Below are 20,215 nucleotides of genomic sequence, written 5' to 3' on the forward strand. Positions count from 1 at the left end.
CAAGTTGGCAAGGCAGCAGCTGGGAAGGTGGAACAGTCAAGACAGATGGTTGAGCTAGCAGTAAAAGAGCAAAATGGGGCCTCAAAGGCCATTTATTCCATCATTTTGCAGATAAAGAAACTAAAGCCCACAAAGGTTCATTGAGCTGCCTATAGTCACATAGTAAAGTACATGAGAAGACTTTAAATACAAGCCCTCTGACTAAATTCAGTGCTTTACTTTCCATACTATTCGGGAGAAAACTCTAAAAGAGCGATACCTTATACAAAGCACAGTATCTAGTACACAGAAGGCAATTAATAAATACTTATATTTGAGCTATACTATCTGAGAGAATCTATTCTACTTTTTTATATATAGTTTTTGGACTGAAAGTGGTATTTCATTGCTATGGAGAATCTCAGATGAGGAAATTCCCTTCTACCAATGCAGGGTTGTACCTGGTTTGCAACATTGGGCCTTAGTTACCTGGGGTACTGAGGAGGTAAGTGACTTGTCCAGGGTCACACAGGTGTGTGGGGTGGGGTGGGAGATGTGTCAGCAGCAGAACTTGAACACTGGTCCTCCCACACCCTAAGACTGACTTTTCTATCCACTACATCAAGTCATGTCATTATTTAGTCAAAAATTTAGAAGACCTTTTCTCAACATTTCTGAAAAGTCATTGGGGATGACATTCCATAGCTGCATCTATAAATAGTATCCAAGGTTCTCCAAATGAGAACTCAATAGAACTCAACATCCACAGTGGCTCTTAGGGAAAATAAGTAAACGTGTTACTCATATCAGGCAAACAAATGTCATATGTGGATTCATCCTAACAGCCCAAATGGAAACTTTTGACTCCAAAGTAAAGAAAGTTTACTTCTCTTTTGGTAAACTATCTTCAAGTGGATATTTCAAGGCAAGCCTCAAGTGGAAACCTCCACTTAAAGTCTCAGCTCTTGGGGAAAAGGGCACTCTAAATAAATTTATCAAGCAAGGTCAGGCTGAAAGGGTAAATAAAAAAAAGAAAAGAAGCAAAGAAAAGAAAAAATTTCAATATGCTAGCTACTCTTTGGTCTATTCCTTACTCTCTCATTCCCTCAACAAGTTTTTACATTGGTCAAGCGGGCCCAGCTAGATTTTCAACAACTTCCTAGGCCAAATGTCTATCCTTGAACCAGAGAATCACAGAAAAGTAGAATGTTAGGACAGCAAGGAACTTAGAATCTATCACCTAGTCCTAAACAATTGTGAATAATTTAGCTATCAAAAAAGAATTTATGATGAAAAATATTATCTACCTCCACATAAAATACTGATGAAATCTGAATGCATTGCAGATCAAAACATACCTTTTACATTTTTTTTGTTTGTGTTCTATTTTGCAACATGGCTAATAAGTAAATGTTTTGTATGACTGCACATGTATAATCTATACCTTCTTAAGAAGAGGTAGAGGAAGGAGGGAGAGAGAAAATCTGGAACTCAAAATTTAGACTAAACAAATATTGGAAAATGTTCTATTTTTTAAAAAAATTGAAATTAAAAAAAAATTTAATCATTTAATTCAAATCCTTCATTGTATAGGTAAGGACATCAAAGCCTGAAGAGGGAGAGATAACTTACCAAGACCACCCACCATTAATTACAAGAGAGCCCAGATCTTAAAAGTCAGTCAGTATCTGTGTCTGTCTCTCTCTATCTACCACCACCACCACCACCACCACCAACCCCCCCCCACCCCTACTCCAAAGGCTTAGGGCAATTTTAAACTTAAAACTACCCAGGCACATACATGAGCAGGTGAGTGTTAGCAAGCAGGACTTGAACCCAATTCTACCAAACTCTGAAGCTGGCTTTTCCATCCACTATTTCAAACTATCCAAATACTTGGTCAAAAATTTAAAAGAACTTTCCTCCACATGTCTGCAAAGGTATTGGGCATAATATTAAACTACAATTTAGGGCGTGTGTGTGTGTGTGTAAAACCTGTATTGGGACATATCTCTCTCCATTTGAATCTAAGTTGCTTGAAGCAGCAACCAAGTCTTATCTAATTTTTTTTTAATTTCCTTTAACATCTAGAAGGACTCCTAGCACATTAAAGACACTTATATAGGAATAGTGACTGGGGCTATGATTTAATTGTTATAGAATACTCTAACATGTGGAAACTCCCTCTATTCAAGGGGTACGGTACCTTCTCTATAATTTATAGACTCAGAGTTATGTAGAGCATTTAAGATTAATATTTGCTCAGTGGCACAGAGCCAGACAGTATGTGTTAGAGATAGGAACTTGATCCCACATCTTCCTGGATTAATGATGTCAGTTCTCTATCTACTATACCACTTTCTGCCTCTCAGTTATTCAACATTTATATGCTATATTGTATACAAATCTTCTTTCCAAATAAATTTACTCTAAGTTATATTCCAACATCTTCTAGGGATGTTTCAGAGGAGGTTGGACTACATGCCTCCTACTGAGCTTTTTTCCAAATTCATGATGCTTTAACACCTTATCCTTATACTGTAACCAGGACAGTGGAAACCAGAGTTATCTGGCTATCTATCTAAGATATTAGAGGTTCTCAAACCTATATTTCTGTGTCATCTCTTACTCAAAAGTTCCAATTTACTCTTCTCCACAATAAAGACAGCCTATTCTTTAAGAGGGCTTGTATGGAGGCAGAGCACACGTGGAGGAAAAAAATTCTCCCAAATTCCCATCCAAAAAAATTTTTAATTATACCTCATATCAAATTCTGGAGTAGCAAAACCCCAAAAAAGTTCAGGTGAACCAATTTTCCCTCCCAAGACAACTCATGAGGTTCAGGAAGAAAAGTCTGTCACACCAGTTTGTGGTTGGGCCAGAGCACAGTTCAGGTGTTGGACATGGAGACAACAGTTTCTGCAGCTCTCAGCATACAGAGGTAAAGAAGTAGGGACAACTAGACAGAAAAATTAAAGGAGACCTTGGGCTGGCACTGAGTTCAGGATCCTGTTGACTGTCCAAACATAGTTCCAAAACATAATCCCAGGGCAGAGAGAAACATTTACACTTTAGAGCTTGCAGCTGCAACATATTAGGGGCCCTAATTACAGCATATTAGGGGCCCTAATCACACTTCCTAAGCAGAGAACAGTGATTGTGGTCTTGAGGCTGCAGGGGTCCTAGTCACAGTTCCTGGATAGCACTTGTGGCTATAGAGGAACAATATCCCTTTCTGAGTAAAAGCCATAGTAAATGTCAGGAGAGCAGGGAACCTATACTCAGATTATACTTCCTTGGAAACAGAGAAAGTTTAAAGACACCCCCCCATACCCCACTAGCTCTGAAAACAAAAGCACAAAAAGCTTAAAGCTTGAGAAACAGCTCCCTCAACCTGAAGCCTAGCCAAACTTAACATAAAAATTAAAAGAAGTAGGCTAGAAAAATGAGCAAACAACAAATAAGAACCTGATCATTAAAAATTACTATGGTAACAGAGAAGAAAAAGATCTCAGAACAGCTATAGGCAAAGCTTGAAAGAAAAAATGTGAATTGAAAACAAGCTCAATAAAAACACCTGAAAGACCTCAAAAAAGATTCTTAAAATTAAATAAATAGAAGAAGATAGAAAGAAAATAGAAGGTAGAAGAAAAAATTATTATTATTATTTTTTATTATAATCTCATTAGAAAAGAAATGTGAGAGTATAGATAGGTAGGTGACTCAGTGGATAAAAAGCCAAGCCTGGAAACAACAGGTCCTGTATTCAAATCTGACATCAGAACCTTCCTAGCTGTATGACCCTGGACAAGTCACTTAACCCAAATGGCATAGCTCCTACCATTCTTCTGACTTAGAGCCAATTCTTGATTCTAAGACAGATATAAGGGTATTTTTTTAAAGAAAGTAAAAAATTAGAGTGATGCAAGAAAATTATGAAAGAGAATCAAAAATTTAGTAAAAGAGACACTAAAATACTGAAGAAGATAACACCTTAAAAAATAGAATTGGCCAAATGGTAAGACACAAAAATTCACTAAAGAGAAGAATATCTTAAAAACCAGAATTAGCCAAATAGAAAAAAAAGATACAAAAACTCACTGACTAAAGTAATTCCTTAAAAATTAGAACTGGGCAAATGGAAGCTAATGAAACATGAAAAAAATAAAAGTATGAAAAAATATATAAGAAAATGTGAAGTATCTCATATAAAAATAACTAACTTGGAAAATAGATTGGAGAGATGAATTAAGAATTACTGAGCTGTTTCAATGTAACAATCAAACAAATTTTTAAAAAAAGAAAACAGCAATATCCACACAGCTACTCCATAAAATGCTGATTGAAAGAAAAAAAGAATTAAGACTACCCAGAAGTCATAATCAAAAAAAGAGCATGGACATCATCTTTTAAGAAATCAAAGAAAACTGACCTGATATCCTAGCACCAAAAGATAAAACAGAAACTGAAACATGAAAGAGAAATCACAAGAGATTCAATAAAGTTAAATAATTATATAACTATAGATATATATAGAGAAAGAGCCAAGAGAACACAAGCTGTGAGTTGACTCTGACAGAATGATTTTTTAAAAATTAAATTAAGGGGTGAGAATAAGGGATGCAATGAGAGAAAGGGAAAGGGAGAGGTAGAATAGGAAGATATCTCACATAAAAGAGGTACAAAAGGAAGAACTACAGTGGAAGGGAAAAATAAAAGGAGGGATGGTGGGCAATGATTGAACCTTACTCACATTTTTTTTCATTGATTCCCTCAATATTCTTGACTTTTTGTTCTTCTAATTAAGTGCCAACAAATATAACAATCTAAATGAAATAGAGGAGGATTTGCAAAAAATGTAAATTGCCAAGATTAACCAAAAAGTCTTTAGAATACTTAACCCTATATTTAAAAAAGAAATCAAATAAGACATCAATGGGCTCTTTAAGAAAAAAAATCCTCAAGACCAGATTGGTTCACAAGTGAATTCTATCATTTAAAAAACCAACAGGCAAAAAGAGTCCTACCAATTTCCTTCTGACACAAATGTAGAGCTGATCCATAAATTAAGAAGAGCAAAAACTGAAAAAGAAAACTCTTAGACCAACTTTCCTAGCAAATATTAATGTAAACTTTTTAAATAAAATACTAGGAAGTAACAACAATATGCCTCAAAAATCATATACTTAATACCAGGTGAGATTTATACCAAGAATGCAGGGCTGGTTCAGTATCAGGAATATTATCAGCATAACCAACCATATCAACAAAAACAATTAAAATGATGAGATTATTTCAATAAATACAGAAAAAACTTTTGACAAAATACAACATTCATTCCTATTTAAAAACACAAGAATGATACACAGAGACTGATACACTTTGGTACAATCGAATGTAATGGACTTCTCCATTAGGGTCAATGCAATGTCCCTGAACAATCTGCAGGGATATAAAAAACACTATCCACAAGCAGAGGATAAACTGTGGGAGTAAAAACACCGATGAAAAGCAACTGGTTGACTACAGGGGTTGAGGGGATATGACTGAGGAGAGACTCTAAATGAACACTCTAATGCAAATACCAACAACATGGAAATGGGTTCGAATCAAGAATACATGTGATACCCAGTGGAATCATGCATGGGCTATGGGAGAGGTGGGGGCGGGGGGGAAGAAAATGATCTTTGTTTCCAATGAATAATGTTTGGAAAAGACCAAATAAAATAATGTTTATAAAACACACACACACACAAGAATAAACAGAGCTTTCCTTAAAATAATAAGTACTCTCTATAAAAAACCAAATAGAGTATCTGTAATGGAAATAAGCTAGAAGCCTTTCCAATAAGATCAGGGATGAAGAAAGGTTGCCTATTATCACCACTATTATTCAATATTGTACTAAAAATATTGGCTATAGCAATTAAGAGACAAAAAAAAGAAACTACAGATATCTGAATAAGCAATGAGGAAACAGAACCATCATTCTTTGCAAACAATGTGATGGTATACTTGAAGGATTCTAGAGAAGCAACTAAAAAACTAGTTGAAATACTGTAATTAACAACTTCAGCAAAGATGCCGGATATGAAATAAACACATTAATCATCAGCATTTCTATATATTACTAATAAAATCCAATAGCAAGAGAGAGAGAAATTCCACTTAAAATAACCATAGAAAACATAAAATACTTGGGAGTCTTCCTGCCAAGATAATTCCAGGAACCATATGAACACAACATTTTTCAGACAATCAGACCTAAACAAATGTTCACAGGAAGGCTGAGTCAATATAATGAAAATGACAATTTCACCTCAGTTAGTTCACTTATTCAAGCCATGCCAATCAAATTGCCAAAAAATTATTTTGTAACAAAATTTATCTGGAAGAACAAAAAGTCAAGAATATTGAGGGAATCAATGAAAAAAAATGTGAAGGAAGGTGGCCTAGCAGTTCCAAATTTCAAACTTATCACAAAAAGGTAATCATCAAAACAACCTGGTACTGGCTAAGAAAAAGAACAAATCAATACAATAGATTAGGTATATATACAATACATAGTAATAAATGAACATAATAATTTAGGGTTTGATAAACCCCAAAAATAAAAGCTTTGGGGACAAGGACTCATTATTTACAAAAACTGCTGAAAAAAAAATCAGAAAGCCATTTGGCAGAAACTTGGTATATAGATCAATATCTCACACCATGTACCAAGTAAATATGGGTTCATGATTTAGACATAAAGAGTGATAACATAAGCAAATTAGGGGAGCATGGAATAATCTGTCAAATCTAGGGATGAAGAAAGATTTATGATGCAAGAGATAGAGCATTACAGCATATAAAATTGCTAATTTTCATTACATTAAGAAGTTTTACACAAACAAAACCACTACAGTTAAGAAAGAATTTTGAAAGTATTTTAAAATTTAAAAACTGGGAAACTAAGGAAAATTTTGTTAGAAGGGATTAGGAAAGGAGGAAATTTAGAACTAAAAAAATTATTTAAAATATTAACATTGTTTTATATGTAACTGAGAAAAATCAAATAAAAACATTCTTTTAAAATATTAATGCTAACATTTTTTTCCTACATGTAATTGAGAAAAATAAAATAAAGTTGGGGGGGGAGGATCTTGTGTGAAGAAGAGCTAATAAAAATACAATCCTAAATCATTCTACCAACAAAGATGCTCAAGAATACTAAAGTGCAAACTATTTAAAGAGGCCCCAGCATTTGACATTGTTCAGGTACCGCAATGCAAATGAACAGGGAAGTTTTTGCTGACTCAGAGCTACCAAAGATTGATCAGTAGAGAATGGATAGTATTTTTCCTACCTCCCTCTATAAGGAAACTGGATTAATCTAATGCTCTCATATTTAGAATTTCTCTCTAATCTCCACACAGAACTCAGATTTGTCCTGCTAAGCCTAAACCAACACACTTGTTTGTGAGAAGGAGGATTATGAGTAAAACTGTAGAGGAGAGAGAGACTTTGCTGAAAGCTCTCAGAACTGGTAGATTATACACACTGCTGCCCAGGTCTCAAAGCACAAGGGGATAGATGTTTATGTAGAATATAGCCAATTCTTCAGGAAGTAAAAGGAGGAAGAAGCAAAGTTCAAACACTCAGAGGGAGGGGGGAAGAGTTAAATGTAAAAGGATAAGCTGATATACAAGCACTTATTCAGCACCTACTACATGCCAAGCTTTGTGATAAGCACAGAGCTCATAATGCCAAAAAAAAATAATCCTTGACTTGATGAGCTCACAATTTATTGTGAGAAATCACATATGTATTTATTAGTATATACAATTTTTTTTTCAGAACTGATGTAGGGGAGCATGTGGAACTCCAATAGCTACATGACTCTCTACCAAGGCAGATCAACTCCTTATGGGTAACTTGACTCTTCAATTCCTGGCCAAAATGCCTGCATCCCTGGAAGCTTATTACACAGCTCCCCAGGTAAAAAAGACCACATAATCATCATGAACTACAATGAGAAACTATACTTACTTGCCTTCTTCCACTTCAGAAATGGGCAAAAGTCATTAGCCCTTGAGCAAAATGAAAGGAGGTCACAGCAAGAAAACATTGACCAATCCTATAGCCTCCCAGTATGGTCAGAAAGGTCAGAGACCAGCTGGCTAAAAGTTCATGGAGCTTGCAAGGTTCTTTGTCTAGACCAAGAAAGAGTAGAGATCAGGAAAGGCCTCATGTAGGCGATATACACAAGTAGAGCTTTGAAAAAGGGAAGGGGGTGGGAGGGGAGCCTCAATACATAGAGAGCCAATCTAGAAGAAGGGGAGAAGGGAGGTCCTGGGTTCAAATCTGGCCTCAGACACTTCCCAGCAGTGTGACCCTGGGCAAGTCACTTAACCCCCATTGCCTAGCCCTTACCACTCTTCTGCCTTGGAACCAATACACAATATTGATTCCAAGACAGAAGGTAAGGGTTTAAAAAAAAAGAAAAGAAATAACTGATAAATTAAAATTTTGATTTATATATAAATTTTTAGACTTACTTCTCAAGTACTATTAAAAGCACTTATTATAAAAGAATAAACATAACATGAAATTATATAGCTACAATAATTATTCATTGTATATGTGTATAAGTATAGTGAATGCCTAGCACTGTGAGGGATATAAAAGTATAAGACAGAAAAAAAGAAGAAAAAAAAAAGGAGGCGCCAGCTGGGTAGCTCAGTGGATTGAGAGCCAGGCCCAGAGGCCGGAGGTTCTGGGTTCAAAACTGACCTCAGATGTGTCCTAGCTTTGTGGCCCTGGACAAGTTGCTTAACTTCCATCACCTAGCCCTTACTGCTCTTCTGCCTTGGAACCAGTAAACAGTATTGATTCAATGGCTGAAGATAGGAATTTAAAGAAAAAAGTATAAGACACCATCTGTTGGTATAGAAAAAGAGTGTTCAATTTCAGCTCTGCTATTGACTGTATGACCCTGATCAAATCACCTCACTTCTTTGGGCCATGGTTTCCTCATCTGTAATTAGTGCTTGAATTCCAGAACTTTCTTCAAGAGTAAGCAGCTGGGTAGCTCAGTGGATTGAGAGCCAAGGCTAGAGATGGGAGGTCCTAGGTTCAAATCTTAACCTCAGACACTTCCCATCTGTGTGACCCTGGGGAAGTCACTTGACCCCCATTGCCTAGCCCTTACCACTCTTCTGCCTTGGAGCCAATACACAGTATTGACTCCAAAACGGAAGGTAAGGGTTAAAAGAGTAAGCACAAATTCCACCTCCTGCAAGTGGATTTCTGTGGCCCCATATCAGCTATAGCCTTTTCCCTCAGAGATTACCTTATATCAACACTGTACCTAGTGATTTTTGTGTCTTCCATGCCTCGACGATACCCCCACCCTCGGGGTAGTATGAGGTTCCTCGAAAGCAAGGAATATTGTTTTTGACTTTTTGTATCCCAGGCAGTAATACAGGATAGGGAACATGTTGTTGCTATCCTTCAGATATTTCAGTAAGGCCAACTCTTCATGGTGCTATTTGGGATTTTCTGAGAAAAATATTGGAATAGTTTGTTGTTTCCTTCTCCAACTCATTTTGCAAATTTGGAAATTGAGACACAGGGATAAGTTGCCCAGCATCACATAGCTCATTAAGTATCTGAAGTCAGATTTGAATCAACGAAGATTTCAGAGCTGCTTCATAGCAGGGCATATAGTAAGTACTTAATGAATACTAATGAAAGTGAAGTAAGCAGAGCCAAGAAAACAGTATTTTCAACCACAACAATGGAAAGAACCACCACAAAACAATAGAAAATCAATGTTGCAAAAGGACAAGACACAAGCCTGGCATTAGAAGAGATATGAGAAGATACCTACCCTCACCCCCAGAGGTGTGAGGGCCACAAATGTGGAACAGGGGATATGCTGCCTCTACCTCCTCCAATGTACACACTGATGGGTTTTGCTGATATTTTTTAATCATCTTCCACCTTTTTCTTTTAAAAGAAATTCCTGGTATAAAAGATGGCTCTCTGGAGGGATGGAAGTCTAGGTGACTTTTAAAATAGTAAACAAATCAATAAACATGAAGCAGCTACAACATGCCAAATACTGTGCTACATTAATTTTATTTAAAAAACAAATGTCAGAAGTTTATAATAGTTAGGAAAGATTGAGAAATTTCTCCAAGAGATAGAAATAAAAATAATTCAGTGACCAAGGAATTATTCCTAACTGAACTCCATTGAAAATTTGTGGACAAGGGGGCAGGTAGGTGGCTCAGGGGATAGAGAGCAAGGCCTGGAGATGGATATGGGAAGTTCAAACCTGGCCTCAGACACTTCTTAGCTATGGAAAACCCTGGGCAAGTTACTTAATCCCAACTGCCTACCCCTCACCACTTTTCTGCTTTGGAATCTACTGTCAATTCTAAGACAAAAGGTAAGAGTTTAAAGAAAAAAGAAAAGAAAACGTAAGGATTATAATCAAAAACAGACCTAGAAAAGTGAAGTTAGTCAAAAAGTACATTTAGCACTCATTATATGTGGTTTCATGTTAAACAATTAAAAAATATTTTCAAAATCTTGTAAACTCAAAAGCAAATTAAGCAAAACAAGTTATTTGTAATAAAACAAGAGGTTGCATTTTAAAATTTGTTGGAAAATGTAAAAAAAAATAGTAAATATTAACTGGTGACTGTTGAGTGAAGATAAAGCAAAGCACACAAATCATTCTTGAAAAAGTGCACTCAACCCCTTCTCCATACCTAGGGCAAATAACTATTGATACCCAAAATTTTATAGAATTCTGAAATGTTAGGACTTATAGACCTGAGATCATTTAGTTCAATCACTTGGTTTATAAATGAGGCAGTTAAATGGTTTGCTCAGGGCCTTACAGTTAGTTGGTGGTAAAGCCAGAACTAGAATCCAGATTTTCCCTTTCACTTTCTTTTAACTCTTCTAGAAGCCTGTAAGGATTTTTTCTTTTTAATTTACAAAGCTGTATTACATATGCTGCTAGAAAAGCTATGATTACAAGTCTTTTTCTTAAAAAATACCCAATCAGAGGGCAGATGGGTAGTCCAGTGGATTGAGAGTCAGGCCTAGAGACAGAAAGCCTCAGACACTTCCTAGTTGTGTGACCCTGGCAAGTCATTTAACCCCCACTGCCTAAACCTTCTACTTCTTCATTCTTCTACCTTTAACCAATAAACAGTATTGATTCTAAGACAGAAAGTAAGGGTTAAAAAAAATAAGAAAAAGAAAAATACCCAAACAGCAGCAGTCTTTTGCACTAAAAAAGATCCCAATTCCAAGGCAGAATTCAAAATTTAAGCCTTGACTTATGGACCTTGGGGAGAAAAAAAAAGAAAGAAAAACAAATACATTATTCCCTTATTCATTCAAAGATATACTTTCCAGCCTATACTGTAGAAGACATTTTAAACCTCACCTTACAAAAGAAACTCAACAAAAATTCCTAATTCTCATACAGAAAGAGAAAGTAACACCATCTGATCTTCATCTAGTACTGGAAGATTTGCAAAGTGTTGTGTCTACATTGTTCCATCAGCTGCCCTTCCCAACAACCATGAGGTATTATTTCCAACATTATTATTCCCATTTTATAGATAAGAAATTTGAAATAAGTGAAGACAGATCCACCAAAAACAAAAACACTACTCCAACTTAAGTATCTAAAATCTATCATAAAATTCAGCTTTGAATGGTAAGTCAAGAGGCCAGCATCCTCATCTCTCCCATTAATTTGCCATGGGGAGTCACTTCTTCCTGGGTCTCAGTTTCCGCCTCTATAAATTCCAACTATTAGACTATAAGACCTTAAGGAAGATCCCTTTCTAGATTTAGAAATGAGTTAAAATTCTTAAAAATACCATATTCTACTGTTCTCAACCCCCACAACTAGACTGACCTATTTTCAAGAATAGCCAAGTAAATCAATCAATAAACATTACACACCTACTAATTACAGGCCAAGAACAGTCTTTGCCCTCAAGGACTGACTTTACAATCTAATAGAGGAGGCAACATACAATATATATACAAAGCAAGCTATATGCATAATCAATAGGAAATATGAGGGAAGACAATAGAATTAAGAGCCAGCAAAAGATTCCTATAAAAGTTGGAATTTTAGATGGAACTTAAAGGAAGCCAGAGAAATCAGTATGTGAAAGTGAGGAAGGAGGTGATGCCTATGCACTTCTTTGGTTTGCAACAAAATGGTTTCATCATCCAGATGACATGGAGATCCTGGGTTCTCTAAAACTGTGTCAGCCAAGTCCCACCAAGCTGTCAAAGTTATGATGGCTTTCCAGGGATCAATCCAAGTCCCAAAAAGTTCACCATCAGAAGGTTGGCCGTCAGATGAATTTTGGTTAGTGAACCATTAAAGTCAAATAAGCATGTGACAAAGAGCATTTATTAAACATCTGTTATATGTCCCCGACACTAGAGATACAAGCATGAAATAATTTCTACTCTAGTCATATTCTAACGAGGGAAACAATTATTTATAAATGAAAACAGCATAGAGACAAAGAAAATAAATACAAATGGCTAGGTATTTTCCTTCTTTCAGTGGAAAAATAGAGGATTTATAGTGTGGAATGCAGTATGCAGTACATGAGATCAGTAGAAGTTGTTAAATTTTTCTTAACTTTTTTTCTTTGACATAAGGGAAAGCTAGATTGGGGGCAGGGAAAAGGAAAAGGTCTATACTAGTAAATGACCACTGTAAAAACAAAAAGGTATCAATAAAACCTTAAAAATCATATTGTGTTCTGTACCATAAGTTCAGCTGAAGGAGCATTTCTATAGCATTTTAATCAACACAAACCACTTTCCTCTCTCTCCATAAGTATTACTTTCTCCATTATTAAAGGGGAAGAAGTAAATTGGGCATTAAGTGACTTGCCCAGGGTTCCCCAGCTAGTAACACAGCCAGGACTTGACTCAAGAGTTCTTAAAATATGACATTTTTTAACCTAGGATTTTTCTTTTTATTCCTTTGGTCCTCATCCCAACCTAAACAGCTCTGTACAACCAATCTAAACAGAACTAGACATATGATATGATGCTCAAATGCTGAGTGGACTTTCCTCCCCCCCATTTTAAAAGGAAAAAAATCTACCTAAAGAAGAGCTAGCTAGCACCACTGCTGCATGAGTCCACTACAAAGAGCCATCCCCTACAAACTCCCACCCCCAAAAAAGGAAAACTTTCATTGACCAGAAGAAAATCCAAATTTTGAAGCCCCTTGTCTTCCCTATAATCCCCAACCCAAGTTTAAAGAATTAGCATTACAAAAAACTGTCATCAACTCACCAGGTCAGGTAGCTGCCCTTTTTCAGAACTGAAAGCAGGTTTTAAGGATAAGATGCAAACATCACAGAATACATATAACAAATATCATAAATTGGTTTCTAAAAAAAATCATCTGTACCAAATATACAAATCCACCTTTAAGAATAAAGCAAATTATTTAAATGTGCATATAATGCCATTACTATCTATCATTACTGTAAGCTAAAAATATTTTTTTTTTAATTCTGTTGACTAGCTATAAACAGTCTCAACAAGTACAAGAGGAAAAGGGGAGTAGTTTTTATTTTGACCATCATCCAACACACTTATAACAGAACCTGAAATTAATAAGCCAAAATTTCAGGATTCTTTTTATACTTACTTCCTTTTGTTTGGAAGTAAATGTTTTAAATTTCAAATGAATACCAACGTTGAGCAAAATGAACATTTCAATTAAGATGTCAGCTCCCAAAAGGAGTAAATGAACTAAGATTTATTAAGCACTTACTATGTGCCAGGCACTATATGAGCTATATTGTACTCTGGAATCAGAAGGCTTGATTTCAAATCCTAGATCTGTTTTGTGCTTCTCCAGTGACCTAAAACCATCTATATCTCATTTTTTGAAAAGAGGAATAGATTAAGGAATCCCCAAGATCGAAATTCATCCTTTGATTTTTAGATCCTAAGTCATGAAAAATTTCATAAGACAGTGACAACACTGATTAATTTGCCACAGTAACTATCAAAGGTGACCTTCTAAGATGTTACAATTTATATTGGTGGAATACTTACACCAACAAAATCATGAATCACCGATGGACCAAATCATGCTTTAGTGTAAGAATGAGACCACTGGTCTGAGAGTCCTGTGTTCCAAGTCCAGATCCTTCCATTTACTAACTATGTGGCCTTGGGCAAGTCTCTTCACCTCTGAATCTCAGTCATTCCACTTCTTAAATGGAGATAATACTACTATTACAACCTGTTCCATGAAACAAGATGCCAAGCCTGCCACTGATATCAAAACTGCTACTATTAACCATAACTTGGCAAGACCCACTGATATTAAAGATTATCAACTAAAGAAAAAAAGTTAGTAGGAAGGGGAAAAAAAACAGTTCAAGATTGCTTTAGATTTGGAAGTACAACTTCAAGCTCTCACCTAAGACTAGGAATTATACAAAGTGTCTAATGACTCCACAACCCTATTTAACCCGATAATAAACCAGGTGCCCTTTAGCTACAAATACAAAATGACAGAAGGAAACAGATAAGTAAAGAAGTATTAACCAATATTTCTCAAGTATTGCCTAATTGCAAGAAAACCCAAGAAACATTCTACTAAAAGACATATTTAGAGGGCTTGGGGCCATGCCAAAGTTAATTTGCTAAAGAGTAAAATGTGAAAAATCCATGGTAAAGAAATAATACCTAACATTTATGTAGCACTTTAAGATCTGCAAAGCACTTTACAAATATCTCATTTTATCCTCACAATCATCCTGGAAGCTAGGTACTATTACTGTCCTCATTTTGCAGATAAGGAGCCTGAGGCAGAGATAAGTTAAGGGACTTGCCCAGGTCACCAAGCAAATAAGGAAGGATTTGAACTCAAGCTTTCCTGACTCTATCCATTCACTGCACCATTTAGTTTAAATAATAAAATATGCTTAGCAAGAAATATTCATGTATTCTGGTATCTTTTCCAAGTACCAAGATCATGCAACCTATTACATTTTCAATGCTTTCAAATGGGAAGCTCCATTATTCTCAGAATCACAAAATTTGAACAGTCAGAAGGAACCCATGATCCCATCTTATCCAATCAGTCCATGAGCCAAAAATCCTTCCTAAGATATCCCCAACACAGCCTTCACCTGAAGACTTTAAGCAAGGGAAAACCAACTACCTCCCCAAAGCACACATACATTTTTGAACAGCTCTGAACATTAGTAAATTTTTCCTTACATCAATCCTAATCTGCTTTTGCACTGCTCCTAGTTCCCACTGGAGCCAAGCAGACCCAGTCTTCTTCTACATGACCATTCTTCTAATATTTGAAGATATCTTGTCTTCCAACCCACCCACCCCTAGTCTTCTCTTCTGATTAAATACCTCTCAGTTAACCTCTCAGTTAAATACCTCTATCCTTTTCTCCAGTTCTCTCTCACCATCCAACCTAAACTCCCTGGGAGACATTTCAGTTGGTCAAACCTTCTGCTCACCTGTGCCACTCAGACCTGAATACAATACTGCAGATGTGGTCTGGGCAGGGCAGAGGGAGTCTGTGTCCTGGACATTGTGCCCCTCTTAATGTGGCCTATCTGAAGTCTAGTGCATAGTTGCACACTCCTTTCAAGTTTGAAAATTTTTCTTTCTGGGGATAAAATGAGCCTGGAGGAGCAATGCCAACTCATATCTGTTCCATCCCCGGAACAGGGACTGACACACAACAGTGCTATTTTACACAAGGTGAATTTTTCTCTGAGTTTGTCTCTTGGGGGTTAGGAGGAAGGTTTGGGGGAAGAGAGGGGACAGTATCAGAAGAAAGGGGAAACAGAGAGTCTTTAGACAGGACTGGGAAACAGACCTTTAGATCTATAAGGAGCTGAAAAAGGCACTGTGGAAGAATCAACTATGCCAAAGGCTAACCACATACCAGCTTACTGCCACTTGCTTCCCCTCCTCACTCAATCCTGGCTAAAGAACCATAATTTTAAACTGTCCAAAATGGTTCTTGGAAGCAGAGGGTATGCACATACTATTTAAGAAAATGATTATACAATATACAAACATAAAACAGCTATTCAGTAGGATGACCATTAACTACAAATTCCCAAAGGGCTGTTAACTTTGCAAATGGATTCATGCTACCATATACCCTTTAGACAAAGAGTTCTCAACACCTTTTCTTTGTCATGGATCCCATTGGTAGCTTGGTGAAGCATATGGACTCCTCAGAAGAATGATTTTAAATGCATAAAATTACATCTAATATATAAATTCAATTACAAAGGAAATCAATAATACTGAAATACATTTATCAAAATACAGGTATTCCTTCCACATCTCAATTTTCCCTATCTCAACTATACCTCAGGGTTCACAAAAGAAATTATACGGGAATTCTGGGGAGCTCTGCATAAACTGCAGAGAACCGTGACAAGGTTTAGAAACTAAATAGTCTATTACCAAATACTTAGCCCAAATTTTCCAACAAAGTAATGTAAACTCCCCATTTAAAAAGAAAGAAAGAAAGAAAGAAAGAAAGAAAGAAAGAAAGAAAGAAAGAAAGAAAGAAAGAAAGAAAGAAAGAAAGAAAGAAAGAAAGAAAGAAAGAAAGAAAGAAAGAAAGAAAGAAAGAAAGAAAAGAAAAGAAAAAATTCAAGCTTCTTTTCTGGTAGAAAGGGAGGACCAAAAAATTTCACAAGAATTTTCTACATCTCTTAGAAGCTTTGCCCCTATCATCCAAGTTATGGAAGAGATATTTGTTTGTTTGTTTTTAATTCACACACTACAGGTTAAGAATCCTTGCTCTAAAACTACTTAATAAAGGAATAAAATCATCCCAACATAAATCAATTTTTACTTTAATTTACATATGCCAGATGAGATATACTAGTTCCATTTTTTTAACTAATTAAGCATGGTGGGGGGGGGGGGGTCAAAGGTCTTCCCAATTCAGATATCATTCTAAGTCAGTAAGAGAGAACATGTAAGGAAAAACATTGGAATTTTGGGGCCAGAAATACACATAATAAACATTAGATGACTGACATACCAAACAAGTAATAAGAGGAAAACTATTTACTCAAAGACCCACTAATTCCTCAAGGGAGGTTAATGGAACCTCACAGAATGGCCAGCAGTATCAAATGAGATAAAACTAATCAAGAGTCATTTAGCATCACTAAACTCTAAACATTGGAAGACCAAAACAAGAAATCCAGCAGTTCCTGCCTCAGGGAACTTCTATAAGGGAAATATGTCCAAATATAACTAGATAAAAAATATGCATAAGTGTTTTACAAAGTATACAAATTTAAGTACATAATCTTTATTGGAAAGAGGAGATAAAAAAATTTTTTTCTCCAATACAATACCCAAAGCCAAGAACAACAATAACAACAACCAACACAACACTCAGAATCTCAAATTCAGAGGAGGGTCAATGAAATGCACACTTGCCTACTCAAAATCAATGGTATCCCTCCACAAAAGTAAGCTAATTGTTTCGGATAGTGATTGAATGACAGCATCATCATCTTGTGCATGGTGCACCCTTGACTTTCATCAGTACCAGCTTTCCCCTCATTGCTTTAATTTGTAGATCCTCTATCTAAATAAAGCAGCCCATAAGAACTGGAAATGTAGATACATGGCCATGGACATTCGGGAAGTAGAAGCCACCAGACCCACCTCAAGCCCGGTTTGTTTCATCAGCTCTCAAGTGTGAAGGAGGTGGAAAAAGACATTGGTAAGTCGGCCCCCAGAACAGGGTTCCTTTCCTTACCTGCACAGGTCGGCAAAGGCCTGGAAATTGAGCTTCTTCATCTTCTTCTCACTCAGCCAGTAACCAACTCTTTTCCCCTTCAAAAAGGTCTGCATCTTCGTCCTTCGATGGAGGTGCTGCAGAGGAGGTGGGTGGGGGCAAGACAGACAAGGCTGTGTCCCCAAGATTCAACAGCCAAGACCGCTACTCAAGAAACAGGAACCAGGACTCCAGGCAAAAAAGAATCCTTCAAGAAAATAAATAAGACAGAGTAAGGAGGTTAAAATAGTAATAATAAAATCAGGAGAGTGAAATTCACTTGCAGTAGGCTCCAAGGGAGTACAGCATCAGCTGTTGTCTTGCTCCCACGCCCCCCCCCACACACACACACCACACTCCCCGGGCTGGTGTGGCAGGGTTTCCGAGACTGCCAGGGATCTCCCTCAAGGCAACTTTCAAGTTATCTATCTGCCGGTCCAGGCCCAGGAGTGAAAAGGACAGACAGAGAGCTGGAGGGTTGGAGATGAGGGGGGTGGGGGAGAAGAGGGGAAAGAGGGGGGCGGCTAGGGGGCGGGGAAAGGAGGAGCATGGGGTGGAGACGAAGGAAAAGGGGGAAGGTTACAAAGAGGGTGAAAAAAAGGGAAGCTTTACCTTCCTAAGGACCCACACAGAAAGTGATAGAGAAGCAGCCCTCCGGCCGTGCACGCCAGGGGCCACTTGGTTCTGCCAGCAGAACACGACCCCCCCCTCCCCTCCGGGCAGCGGCGGCGGCGGCGGTAGCGGCGGTGGCACAGGAGGAAGAGAGGGCGGAGGCAGAGGCTCAGCCCCCAAGCTGGAGCCGCGCTCCCGCCCCCCCAAATCCTCCACCCCCTTTTTTTTCTCCCCTCCAGCTCTCTCGCTCTCTCCACCCTCTCCGCCCCCTCGCTTTATCCCGCCCAGGGCAGCACGCTCGCTCACGCTGGAGGACAGGGAGGGAGCGGAAGGTGGGGGGGGAGTTGGAAACGCGGAGGGAGAAAGAAGAGTTCGAATCCCCCTACCCCCACCCTGGGCCCCCCCCAGGGGTGTTCGGCCTCAGTCCGGGCAGGCGCCAGCCCGGGCCCTCTCCTCCGGGCCCCCGCCGAGCCCGCAGCGGAGGCTGGCCAGGCGGCGCGAGCCTTCAGCCTCGTCCACCAGCATGTTCCCCCCCCCCAGCTCGTTGGCTGCCTCCCCCACCACCCCACCTCCCCTTCCTACCTCCTCCTCCAGGCCGCCGCTGGGAGCCCGCTATTCTCAGCCGCCGCCTCCGTGGCCACTTCCTCCTCTAGCCGCCCCGGCCGCCGCTTCTTGCAACACCCCCCCCCTCCACCAGCCGGTACCAGGAGTGTGGGGGGGGGGGGGAGACGGGCAGACACACCCTCCCGCTGTTTGGGGGGGGTTTCTGTGGCCCTGCCCACCGGCTCTCCGCCGCCGGCCCGGGCCACTTCCTGCGAGGAATTCGAGGGGCGTTCGGGGCTGCCCCAAGGCCACCCGGCAGTAGGCTCGCGCTCTCCCTCCGGCTCCGAGACCAGAGGCACCTCGACCCTGAACCAGCAGGGGGCAGCATTACGCTGCCAGAGCCTTAAAGGAGCCGGCGCTCCTTTTTTTTTTTCTTTTCCGCCCCCCCCCCCCTCCCCCGCCACCATAACCCCACTTCCAACTCACCTGGTCTTTTGAGCTTTAGGAGACAAGAAAGGGAGCCCAGAAGTCATCCTAGTCCCAGGAAGATGAGGAGGGTTAAGAGGGGTCGGAAGGGGACGTTCAGGTAATCCCTTCTCACCCATTTTTGCTAACAGACGACTGAATCAAGGGTTAAAAGTTACAGCTGCTTCCCACTCCCCTGCTGAACTGATTCACACTCGGCCAGACCGACTGATAATGACCTCAAAACTCTCCAGGTTCTGAGAAAAGATATCACCAGGCAACGGGTTCAGAAGTTTTGTTATTATCATCACATTGACCTTGGACAAATCATTTAACATGTGTGCCTCAGTTTCCTCACCTGTGAAATAAGGACAATTAACACCTACCTCCCAAGGTTATCCTGAAAGATCATATGAGATATTTGTAAAGCACTTAGCCCAGTGCGTAGCACATCATAGATTCCATATAAATGTTACCCATTATTGTTAAATGTTTATTGCCGACATAGCTATGGTACTGGAAGGAGATAAAAGCTTTGCCTTCAACCACCTTCTAATCTAATTATGGAAATATAAATAGGGAAAAGTTTATTCACAAAAATTCATGACTATGATGTTTTATAGTTTTCAAACTCTTTGAATATATTCATCTCATTAATATGAGACTTGAGAATTAATGAATATTATGCATATTTTAATAATGAGAAATTAGGTTCAGAACGGTTGTGATTTTCTTTGAGGTCACATAGCAAATGAG

General features: G+C 38.4%; 1 protein-coding gene across 10 annotated transcripts in view; it reads right to left on the reverse strand.

Moving 5' to 3' along the window:
• The window catches only part of ITPK1 (inositol-tetrakisphosphate 1-kinase), a 386,351-nt gene extending 366,597 nt beyond the window's left edge, over positions 1-19,754 (reverse strand). For 3 of the 10 annotated variants that reach the window (XM_056810468.1, XM_056810467.1, XM_056810466.1), the window contains exons 1-2: positions 18,452-18,603; positions 17,822-18,047 (exon numbers count right to left, since the gene is read on the reverse strand). Coding sequence is in view for 6 of the 10 variants with exons in the window: in XM_056810465.1 (XP_056666443.1) it covers positions 17,822-17,916 (95 nt within the window). In the remaining 4 variants the exon portion in view is untranslated. Of the gene's footprint in view, positions 1-17,821; positions 18,048-18,191; positions 18,330-18,451; positions 18,707-19,033; positions 19,368-19,480 lie in introns of those variants that run through there. The other 7 variants (XM_056810465.1, XM_056810462.1, XM_056810459.1 and 4 more) reach the window with 7 other exon arrangements.
• Positions 19,755-20,215: the final 461 nt, after the last annotated feature.

Source organism: Monodelphis domestica, chromosome 1, assembly GCF_027887165.1.
Source record: "Monodelphis domestica isolate mMonDom1 chromosome 1, mMonDom1.pri, whole genome shotgun sequence".
NCBI classification, from domain to species: Eukaryota; Metazoa; Chordata; class Mammalia; order Didelphimorphia; family Didelphidae; genus Monodelphis; species Monodelphis domestica.